This window comes from Giraffa tippelskirchi, chromosome 13 (genome assembly GCF_054371585.1).
Source record: "Giraffa tippelskirchi isolate mGirTip1 chromosome 13, T2T-mGirTip1v1.2.pri, whole genome shotgun sequence".
NCBI lineage: Eukaryota > Metazoa > Chordata > Mammalia > Artiodactyla > Giraffidae > Giraffa > Giraffa tippelskirchi.
This window is the reverse complement of record NC_137287.1, coordinates 118,675,867-118,687,104: the sequence shown is the minus strand read 5'-3', so window position 1 is coordinate 118,687,104 and position 11,238 is coordinate 118,675,867. Positions and strand designations below refer to the sequence as shown.

The window sequence follows — 11,238 nt, the reverse complement described above, 5'->3', positions numbered from 1 at the left end:
ACCCATCTCACCCTCTGCGGTCCCCTTCTCCTCCCGCTTTCAATCTTTCCCAGCATCAGGGTCTTTTCCAGTGAGTTAGTTCTTTGCAATCAGGTGGCCAAAGTATTATTGAAGGCAATATAGGGGCGGTACAATCCAGCCCAACCCCACTCCACTTGGACCAACAGAATAGAAAACTAATTAATGGTCTATGCCGTCTATGGGGTCGCACAGAGTCGGACACGACTGAAGCGACAGCAGCAGCAGCAGCAGCCCTTCTGGGATGGGGATGGGATGGTGGGGGCGGGGCGAAGGGAGGGCAGGGGGAGAGTCTTCTGCGGTGGCGGATACTTAGGTGGAGGGTGGAGGAAGGGCCCCCTCCCGCCCTTCCCACCTGGGTCTCTCCTCTCCCGCCATGGGACCCCTCATCCTAGCACTTGCCTCTCTCCCGCCACCCCTCCGTCCCCCATACTCCTTTCATGCTCAACACCCTCCTCCCCGCAGGATCCCTCCGTCCCTGTAGTCCCCACCTCTCTCCTACATCACCCCTCCCGTCCCACCACGTCCTCCTTCCTTTCCCGCTCGCATCTCCCCTCCCGGGCACCCGCACTTTCCGCAGCTCCTCCCGCCCGTGCCCGCTCTCCTGGGCCAGCGGGTGGGAGCCTGGCCCCCTGGAGCTGAGCCCGGGAGCGACCGCACCCGCCCTGGGTACCCTGGAGCGTTCGCGGGCCCCGCCCCCGGCGGGTGGGCGGGGCGTGGGCTGGGGGCGGGGTCGGCCCCGGGACTGGGACCCCTTAGCCCCCGAGGCCCCCGAGCCAGCCTCTCGCGCTCCGCCGCCTGAGCCTGGACGCCAGTCCTGCCATGTCGTGGGCCGTGGTCTTCGGCCTCCTGGCCGCGCTGCTGTTGCTGCTGCTGCTGACCCGCCGGCGCACGCGGTGAGTGCCCCCCAAGCCGGCCGGGTCCCGGCTCCCCCCACAACCCGGCCGGCCCGCGCGGCCCCGGGCTAGACAAAGGGGCGTCTCCGCTCAGGCGCGCGCCCCCCGGCTGCAGCCAGGGGGTCGCCGAGCCCGCTCAGGCCCGTGTCGGAGCCCCCCACCCCCGCTCCAGTTCTCCGGGCAGGAGGGGGTCACTTTCCCGCCGTCCCCACCATCCCCCAGGCGAGCCTGGAGGTGGGGGTCCAGGTGCCGGGCAGGGGGACTTCTGCGCCCATCTCCCGCCCCGGGGAGGGGGCCGGGCCCAAAGTTGGGGAGATGCGCGCGGGGACAGGGGCCCCAGAGGGCTGATGACCCACCGCACACACTAGCAGGGCTGGACTGCAAGAAGCTCAGGCCTGGCCCAGAGCTCAGCGCCAGTACCTGAGAAGGAGTTTCAGTTAGAACCGGGGTGCAGAGTGGGTGCGTGGACACGCTCCGTGTGACTCCCGGTGGAAGAAGCCCTCTCCTGCCCTTCACCCTCTGTCTGCGTCCTGCACCAACTCCGCATCAGCCCCCAGCCCCGCTCTCAGCAGCGTGTGGGCAGCTTTATTCCTCACCCCATTACACAGATGGCAGAGTTGAGGCCAGAAAGGCAGAGGCCCTGAAGGATGCCCTCTTACGGGGCCTGGAACCACCTTCCACAGGATTCCCCGACCCAGGGGAAGGAGCTGAGTAGTCTCCGTGTTTCCTCCTGCCTGAGAAACTCACTCCTGGAAAAGGGGCTCCCTTCTGCTGAGGTCCAGTAGCCTGGCAGAAGAGAACCAAATGTCTCAGCTTCCGAGTCCTAAGGATTCTCCTGCTCCTTTGACAATCCGCCATTTAGGAGAAAAGTAAAATTTAAATCAAGGAGATGGCAGTAAGTCTCTTTTTAAAAAATGTTTAAAAGATTAATTTGAATTGAACAAGGAATTATATTTGACTTAAGCATTTATCCCATTATAGATAAGACTGAAGCCCTTCTAACTACCCTCCCCAAAATTCATACTTCTCCTGTTGATTAATTTGGGAGGAACCTTCCAGATCTTTTTAAAAGTACGCCTTTTATTTTACATTGGTTTTATATTACAGGAAAGTTGTACAAAGAGTTCCCAAATACCCTTCACCAAATTCCAGCTATTGTTAACGGCTTACGTTATCATGGTACAATCGTTAAAGCTAAAAAAACGAACACTGGCCTGTTACGATTAGCCAGACTCCAAGCTTTGTTTGAATTTCGTCTGTTTTTCCATTAACGTCTTCTTTCTGTGCCAGGATCTCATCCAGGGTACCTCAGTGCCTTTGGTTGTCATATCTCCTCAGCCTCCCAGCTTTCCTCATCCACGTAGACATTTTCCCCGTAGATAACTCGGGGCGGTGAAAGTGTGTTTGTTTAAATCAGTGTGTCTGAAGCTTGCAGAAATTTTCTGGAAAACTTTTAGTTTTAAACAGTGTGTTGGTTGAATTTCTAAACAATGATCTCACCATAGTTTTCTTCAACCTCTAGACATCTTTCCAGATGAAACTTAAAACCATACATTCAATCATTTGCCTGGAAAAACGAAAAAGAAAAAAAGACCACAGATAAGTTTCCCTATGGATTATGAATTATTTTTCCTAAGTTGTCAGGCTTTTTGGAAATGCTGTAAAGAGTTGTTTTCGGACTGTATCTTGGCTGTTTTCCCTCTAGATTTTCATTTTGACATCTGTTCATGCAGCTCTATGGACTTCCCTGGTGGCTCAGCTGGTAAAGAATCTGCCTGCAATGCAGAGACCTGGGTTCGATCCCTGGGTTGGAAAGATCCCCTAGAGAAGGGAAAGGCTACCCATTCCAGTATTCTGGCCTGGAGAATTCCATGGACTGTATAGTCCGTGGGGTTGCAAAGAGCCGGACACAACTGAGTGACTTTCACATGTAGCTCTATGGCGGGTATGAGGGTCACTGACAGCTGGTGGGGAGCATTATGTAGACCATGGGGGGCAGTTGCTTGGGCCCTTGGAAGACCCCACAGGGACCCCGATTAAGACCCCCAGTCTCATTTTCTTCTTCCAGCTCAGCGAGGAGAACTCTTGTTACCCCTGTTTTACAGAGGAGGTCACTGAGACTCAGAGAGGCCTTGCCCAGGGTCACCTGGATTAAAAATCTAGGCTGTAAAAATTTTTAATTTTCAGAAGAAATGAATTTTCATGGTTCCCACACATTTTATTCGTGATCTGAATGCCCGAAAGTCTTAAACCACATGATGTTAAGATAGTAAGAGAAGCAGCTACAATCAGAAGATTCTTAAGGAAGGACAAATTATCAAGTGTTGGAAAAGAGAGACATGAGACTGATGCTGTGTAGACAGTGATTCAAAGTTTGAGTCAAAACACTCAAGGCCTTGCCTCTCCCACGGCTCATTGCTTTCTCCTGATCAGCCCGCCTGGTGAGGTCCATTACCCTACCTGATAGCTGGGGCTTAGGAAGGCTAAGTGACCTCCGTACATCTGCACAAAAGTTATACTGTACATCTAGCAGGTTCCAAAATGTTGCTTTTCTCACTCAGAGGAAAAAAAAGCGCTACTTCAGTCAGTCAGTTACTCTTGTCTTTACCTTTGGCCTTTAAAAAAAAAATCAAAACATTTTTAATTATGAAAAATTTCAACTATATAGAAAAAATAAAAAGAATTGTATAGGAAACCCTTGCACCCACCACTTGATTTGACAGTTGTTAATATTTTTAATTACAGATATTATGATATCTCAATACTAAGTATTTCAGCATACATGTTAAAATTTCTTTTTTAAAAAATAAATTTCTACGGTCTTTTTTTTTTTTTCTAGCTGCACTGCACATCTTGTGGGATTTTAGTTCCCTCACCAGGGATCAAACCTGGGCCCTTGGCAGTGAGAAGAGAGTCCTAACCACTGGACTGCCAGGGAGTTCCCTAAAAGATAATTATTATATATTTTTTAAATTTTATTTACTTTATTATTTTTTTGGCTGTGCTGGGTCTTCATTCCTCTGTGGGCTTTTCTCTATTTTTGGTGAGCAGGGGCTACTCTCTCGCTGTGGTACACAGGCTTCTCATTTAGGTGGCTTCTCTTGTTGAGGAGCACGGGCTCCGGGGGCCGTGGCCCTCAGTAGTTGCAGCTCCCAGGCTCTAGAGCACAGGCTTAGTAGTTGTGGCACATGGGTATCCCCTTTGGATGTGGGATCTTCCTGGCCCAGAGATCGAACCTGTGTCTCCTGCATTGGCAGGCGGGTTCTTTACCACTGAGCCACGAGGGAAGCCCCCCACCCCCCACCCAAAAGATAATTCTTAGTATCTAGTTCCCAGTCCAAATTCAAATTTCCGCTGTCAAGGTAAAGATTTTTAAAACCTGGCTCAGTTACCGTGCGTGTTTCCCCTGGTGTGAGTGTGGAGTTAGGAGGTCTTGGGTTGGGACTTGGAAGTCTAACTCCTGGGCCCTCTGGGGCTAATGCTCTGCCTTGTGATTACCAGAAACATCCTTCCTACTCTCCGGGCCTTAGTTTCTCCATCTGTGCTCTGCGATGGCTCATGCAGCTGGTCTCCCATGCCCCATCCCACTGCAGCAGGCTGAATGCATTGGCCTTCCTCTTTGTGCTTGTGTGGCTGCTGCAGGGAGCACTGGAAGAGGTCTCCTGGGTGGGAGACCCTTTTCGGGGGAGGGATCAGAGGCCATGGTGGCATCAGATGAGGGTTCTTAGAGGCACAAGGGCCTCTCTGGGCCCTTCCAGGATATAGAATTACCGGGCACAAATAACTCTGTCTCATTTCACCGCGCAGTAACTGGAGGTCCCCACATGGTAGTCCATGGCTGGATTCAGACCCAGGTGGGTCTGGTGTGGGCCACACAGTACAAGGGGAGAAAACTGGGGGAGTCCACACACACAGTTCCAGATTTCCTGCTTCTCCTGGAAGATCTCGCGGCACTTGCTTGGCACTCAGCAGCAGAACCCGCTCTAAACCTTGCCACAGTCCCCACCACTCCCTATTGCCTCTCCAACACACAACTTTTCTGCTTATCGCTATGCTTGCTCTACTGTTTCTTTCTTTTTTTTATTATGCTGAGAAACAATTCTATGAATCTGTGTCCACTGCAAAAATGGGAAAGCAAGCTAGAGCAAGATAGCCATGTGGTTATTCTACACCCTGGAGGCAATAAAGGGAAAAGTGGAAGAGGGTTAGGGAGAACCATTGGTGAGCAGCCAACAGCCTGCAATGAGTCCTGGGGAAGGAATGGGTTAAGCAGTTTAAATAGAAGCTCACGAGGTTCCAATTCAACTGGGCAGCAAACGGCCTCTCTGATCTTCCATGAAGTCCTCCCCGAGGCCCTGAAGGAGTTGAGACTACTAAACAGAGAAGTCCAACCATCCACCCACCCACGCTGCTCAGCTGAACGAGCAGCCTCTGCTCTGGGCCATCCAGAACATGGGCTGTGTGTCAGGCAGCTGACCTGCACTAGCTCCCTGAACCCTCTATCAAGTCCGGAAGGCAGGTGCTGCTCATTTAGCACCAACTGTGTGCTTGACTCATTCTTCTGAGACCTATGCATTAAGCGCCTACTATGTCCCAGACAGAGAAGGAAATGGCAGCCCACTCCAGTATTCCCACTGTTCTCAGTACTAGGTCTACAAGAAGTGTCCACCTGTACAGAAAGGATGGGATACGTCAAGGGGCCCAAAGGTGGGTGATATCCAGGCGTGACTTATACCCTGATTCTCTTGAAGTTTCAAGGGGGAGAGAGAGACAGGACAGGACGTGGGATTGGCGGTGGGGTCTGTGAACAAAGAAGGAGCAGGTTTTGAGGGACTCCCGTGGTAAGAATCAAGGCTCCTGGGAGGATCAGAAGAGCTGCCTCTGTATCTGAACCAGGAGGGTCAGGCAGTGCTCCACCGAGTGGGCCGGAGCTGTGGATGAGAGGGTCAAGCCTGGCATCCCTGCCCCCCAGGGCCTGGCAGTGCCTCAAATCAGTGAGAGTACCAGTGGGCGAGGCTAGAGACCGCAGACCCCAAAATAGAGCCTCCTCCATCCACCCTGCTGGCCTCCAGCTGAGTCACCCTGGAATATGACTGGGGCCGAGTTGGATTCCAGGCCTGTGGGCTGAAGGAGCTACTGGCACTTCAAGGGTCAGACGCTTGGGCCACCAGCTTCCTGCCTTTGTCTGCGCCTCCTCAGGACTTTTCTGGGGAAAGATAAGTGATGCCAGCAATAACAGCAGGCCCGCTGGGGACCTCCGGCAGCAGCGGAGTGAAAGGCGTGGAAAGGAAGTCCCACCCACACCCCAAAAGATGTCTTGGGCGAAAACCTCCTCCTGCATCTGGGCAGGTTCCTGAAACCTCTGTGTCTCAGTCTCCTCACCAGAAAAGTGGGGGTCCACGTGACCACTTGGGGCGACTTGGAGCCAGGGTCGCATGAAGACTGTGGGCTCCGTAGCCAGGCCTGCCTGAATTAGAGGCCTAGACCCTCTATGGTGGGTCCTCGGGCAAGTGGCTTAGCCCCTCTAGGCCTCAGTTTTGTCTGCTGTAAAATGGGTTGGATAGGAATACTTCCTTCTGCAAAGGATACTGAAAGGTTGTTGCTGAACCACAAAAAGACGCCGGGATTCTTGGCCTCTGGAGAAAAAGAATTCAATCCGGGGCCAGAGATGAGGCTTGATCGCTCAGAGCTTTTGTGTAATAAAATTTTATTAAAGTACCCAGCAATTAGACCAATTGTGGAATGCAGCGTGGGAATGAGCCCAGGACAGGAAGGCATTGTCTTGAGGGTCAAATGGCAGATTCAGAACTTTTGGAGTCAGCAGAAGTAGGCTCACATAGATTATCAGGCCCATCTTAAAAGTACAAAGTCAGAGCATAGAAAGTAAAGACATAAAATGACGCCACTTAGTTCTGGTCAGGGTGCCACCTCTTAATTTGAGTGTGATGCACCCATGAATCAATTCCTGGCACTTTGACAGCTGTGGGAGAAGAAAGAATAACCTGGTAAGGGCCTTCCCAGAGGGGCTCAAGGGATTGGCCCCCAGATCCCAATGTTTTTATCAGGACCTCGGTTCCTGGCTCAAATAAAGGCTTGCTTGACTCAGAGGCTGGGTCAGGAGTCATCTCCTGGAGTTCCGTTAATGCCTGTTGGAAAGCTGAGAGCTGAGTTACAAAATTAGTTAATTCTAAGGCTTTACGAAAACTTTTCCATTGAGCATTTTCAGGAATTACTAATTGTCCATTTGCAGACTGTAACCATCCTTTATCTGTAATCTTTGCTCCTCTTTTCTCATATCTTTCTAATTCTTCCTCAGTATATTGTGGTTTTTCCTGTTCCATAGCACCTGTCCAGATCAAAGGCATCTGCGGTGAAGGGGTTTCCAAAAGTGCTGCATTTCTAGCTTGACAGTCAGCCAGCTGATTTCCTTAGGCTACTTTACTCGCATCCCTGCTGTGCCCTTTGCAATGCATACCAGCTACTTCTTCAGGACAATAAATAGCAGTTAAAAGTCTCTCGATCTCTCTGAAATGCTTAATAGGTTCTCCTGTTGCCGTTTTAAACTGTCTTTCTTTCCATGTTGCAGCACGAGCATGTAAAGTCAAATAAACACACTTAGTATCAGTGTAGATATTTACTCGCTGCCCTTTGCTTAATTCTAGAGCTCGGGTCAGAGCCACAAGCTCCGCTAACTGAGCACTGATTCCCTGGGGGAGAGATTTTGCTTCTAAAACCTGTTCAGCCGTCACCACGGAGTAACCTGCTTTACGCTTCCCCTCCTGAACAAAAGAACTGCCATCTGTAAATATTTCCATGTCAGGATTGTCTAATGGGGTATCCATTAGATCTTTTCGAGCTGCATAGTTTAGAGTTAGAAATTGGGAACAATCATGACAGGCGTTTCATTTTCCTTCTCAGGAAGGAAAGTGGCAGGATTTAAATTTCGACAAACTTTAAGCTTAGTTAGTGGTCCTTCTAACAACAATGACTGATATTTAAGAAGCCTACTGTCTGTCATCCAAGTATTAACCTTAGAATTTAAGATTCCACTCACATCATGAGAAATCAATACAGTAAGATTTCGTCCATGGATTATTTTTAAGGTCTCAGGTGTTAATAAACCCGTTGCCCCTATTACTCGTAGACAGTGTGGCCACCCACGTGAAATTACGTCTAATTATCTGCTTAGATAAGCAATAGGTTGCAGGTGAGGCCCTCGGGGGTTGTGTCAAAACTCCCAAGGCATACCTTTTCTTTCATTGACAAATTAAATTCTGACCCTGTGGGCAAGCTCAAAGCGGGAGCTTGCAGGAGGGCAGTGTGAAGAACCTTAAAAGCCTTTTGAGTATCTGGAGACCAAACCAGTTTGTCAGTTTGGGCCTGCTGAGTCTCAGCTATAAGTTTATATAAAGGCCGGGCAAGTTCCCCGTAAACCGGAGTCCAAATGTGACAGTAGCCTGTTATTCCCCCAAATCGTCTTAATTGTCTTAAAGTCATAGGTAGGGGATGATTTAGTATAGGTTTAATTCTCTTGGGGCCTATGGCCCTAGTCCTTTCTGATATGACTAGGCCCAGATATCTAACAGATTGTTGACAAAGCTGAGCCTTTTCTCTTGATGCCTTGTAACCACAGCCTGCCAAAAAGTTTAAGAAATCTCCTGAGGCTTGTGAACACGCTTCCTCTGTCTCAGAGCAGAATATCATCTCCATATTGTAGTACCACTGCTTCAGAGCTATTCAAGTTTTGTAGATCCTGTGACAAACTTGGCCCAAATAAGAGAGGGCTGTCACGAAATCCCTGGGGCAAAACTGCCCAGGTTACCTGAGAAGCTGGCTGCGTAGGGTCTTCAAAGGCAAATAGAAATTGACTTTCCTCTGCAAAGACACTGAATAGAAGGCATCTTTTAAATCAGTTACTGAGAAGTATTTGACTCCTTCAGGAATTTCAGACAATAGAGTATAAGGATTAGGCACCACGGGGTGTAAAGGAACTACAGCCTCATTTATTGTTCATAAATCTTGAACTAGTCTCCATTTACCATTTGATTTCTTAATACCCAAAATAGGAGTGTTGCATGGACTGGTACAGGAAATTAATAGTCCCTGCTCCTTTAAATTCTCAATGATGGGTTTTAACCCTTCCTTAACCTCAGGTTTCAGTGGGTACTGCTGCTTTTTTTTTTTTTCTATGGAATACCTTAAGTATTTATTTGGGAACATCAGTGACAAAGAGAAATGACACTCAAAAATCCAGGCATATCCAAGAACCCTGTTTATGATACATGGACTGAGGCAGTTTCTCCTTTTGTCTTTGGAAACTGACTTTAATAGACAAGATTCCAAGCTGACCCTCCAGATGCACCCCCTGTTTACCCGCATGGTTAGATTTTATACGGACGGTTGACTTGAAGAAAGAGAATTGTGTTCTTTTGCTTCATTAGTCTGATTTAATCAGGTAAGTCTTCAACCAGGGAACTCTTTTCTGCAGTAAAAGATGAAATTCATGAAACTTCTTGTTGTTTAGTCACCAAGTTGTGTCCAACTCTTTTGCGACCCCCATGGACTGTATTCTGCCAGGGTCCTCTGTCCATGAGATTTCCCAGGCAGGAATACTGGAGTGGGTTGCCATTTCCTTCTCCAGGGGGGTACTGCTTCTTATGTGGAAATAAGCGCGGGTCTTTGAGCTTGACAACTACAGGAATAGTATTTTGTGTTCGACCCACAGATTTTCCATCAGCCCATACTCTAGGATTTACATTTTGTTCAATTAAAGGGAGAGAAAGGGAGGGCTTCATATTCATGAAAACAGAGGCCTGGACCTTGCTCAGTATATCCCTCCCCAAAAAGGGTGAGGGAGACTCTGGCACGATTAGAAACTCGTGTGAAAATAGCACAGAGTCCCAGTTATAGCTTAAAGGACAACTGAAGTAATACCTTTTGGCTCGTCCAGACCGTCCCATTACGGAAGCAGATTGGGAAGAAAGTGGGCCAGGGGCTTCAGTAAGCACAGAGAAAGTTATCCCAGTATCTAAAAGGAAATCGCTGGATTGGCCCCCCACAGTTATCAATACCCGGGGTTCCTCAGGTGTAATTAGGACGGGAGCTTGTGTGGGGACCCCCGGGCACCTTCAGTCCTGATTGTCTTGAGAGTCTGACCCCTGGAACCTATGCCTCTGGGGGCAGTCTCTCCTCCAGTGTGGTCCCTTGCAGACCAGACATGGAGCCGGGGCGGCTTGGATGTCTGAGGGCAATCCTACTTGAGGTGCCCTCCTTTCCACAGTAATAGCAAGCCCATCCCTTTTCATCTGGGTCCCTCTGGGCATTTTTCTCAGGCTGTTTAAGAATGGTTCTTACAGCCGTTACAAGGGCTTCTGCCTGTTCCTTTGTTTTCCTCATGTTCCCTACCGTAATAAACTGTTTGAGCCAGTTGCAACAGATTATCTAAAGACTGATTTGGTCCATCAGTTCAGTTCAGTTCAGTCACTCAGTCGTGTCCGACCCTTTGCGACCCCATGAATCGCTGCACGCCAGGCCTCCCTGTCCATCACCAACTCCCAGAGTCTACCCAAACCCATGTCCATCGAGTCAGTGATGCCATCCAACCATCTCATCCTCTGTCGTCCCTTCTCCTCCTGCCCCCAATCTTTCCCAGCATTAGGGTCTTTTCCAATGAGTCAACTCTTCGCATGAGGTGGCCAAAGTATTGGAGTTTCAGCTTCAACATTTGGCCCATATACCTGTTTTAATAGCTTATGGAGGATATCTGGAGCCAATTGAGTGAGAAATCTATCTTTGAAGATCACTCTTGCCTCTTCACTTTCAGGATCAATCTCAGTGAATCTGCGAAGGGCTTCTCTCAGTCTGTCTAGGAGTTTACCAGGAGCTTCCTTCTCCTGTTCTGTTTGCCAATTTGGCATAGCTTAAAGTTTTAGCATGTGCCTGCCTGAGTCCTTCAAGAATACATCTGACAAAACGACTCTGATCCCATCTTCCTTTAGCTGTGTTGTAGTCCCAGTCTGGTTCTGTAGTTGGGACCGCCTGATTCCCAGTGGGGAGGGCAGCTATCTCGTCCTCCCTCTTCCCTACTGATTCATTACCAATCCATTTGTCTCCATAAGCAACCACTTTCCCCAAAACTCAAGATTTTGAGTCGGGAGTCAGTGTTTGTCCCAAGATATACATCACATCCTTCCAAGTAAGGTCATAAAGCAGTTAGTCCTGTAAGGGCTTCTATGTACTTTTTGGATCCTCTAAATAGTCTCCCAGATCTTCCTTGATTCTTTGTATTTCTTGATAAGAAAAGGGCTTGTTAACTCTCATAGAC

The 11,238-nt window shown here is 49.1% G+C and overlaps 1 protein-coding gene across 2 annotated transcripts in view; it reads left to right on the top strand.

Annotated features, from left to right (window-relative positions):
* The first annotated feature begins 561 nt into the window (after nucleotides 1–561).
* The window catches only part of PTGIS (prostaglandin I2 synthase), a 53,767-nt gene continuing 43,090 nt past the window's right edge, over nucleotides 562–11,238 (top strand). Inside the window, exon 1 of one of the 2 annotated variants that reach the window (XM_081561092.1) lies at nucleotides 562–914. In XM_081561092.1, coding sequence (XP_081417218.1) covers nucleotides 841–914 — 74 coding nt within the window. In that variant the 5' untranslated portion in view covers nucleotides 562–840. The remainder of the gene's footprint in view (nucleotides 915–11,238) is intronic. The other variant, XM_081561090.1, reaches the window with a different exon arrangement.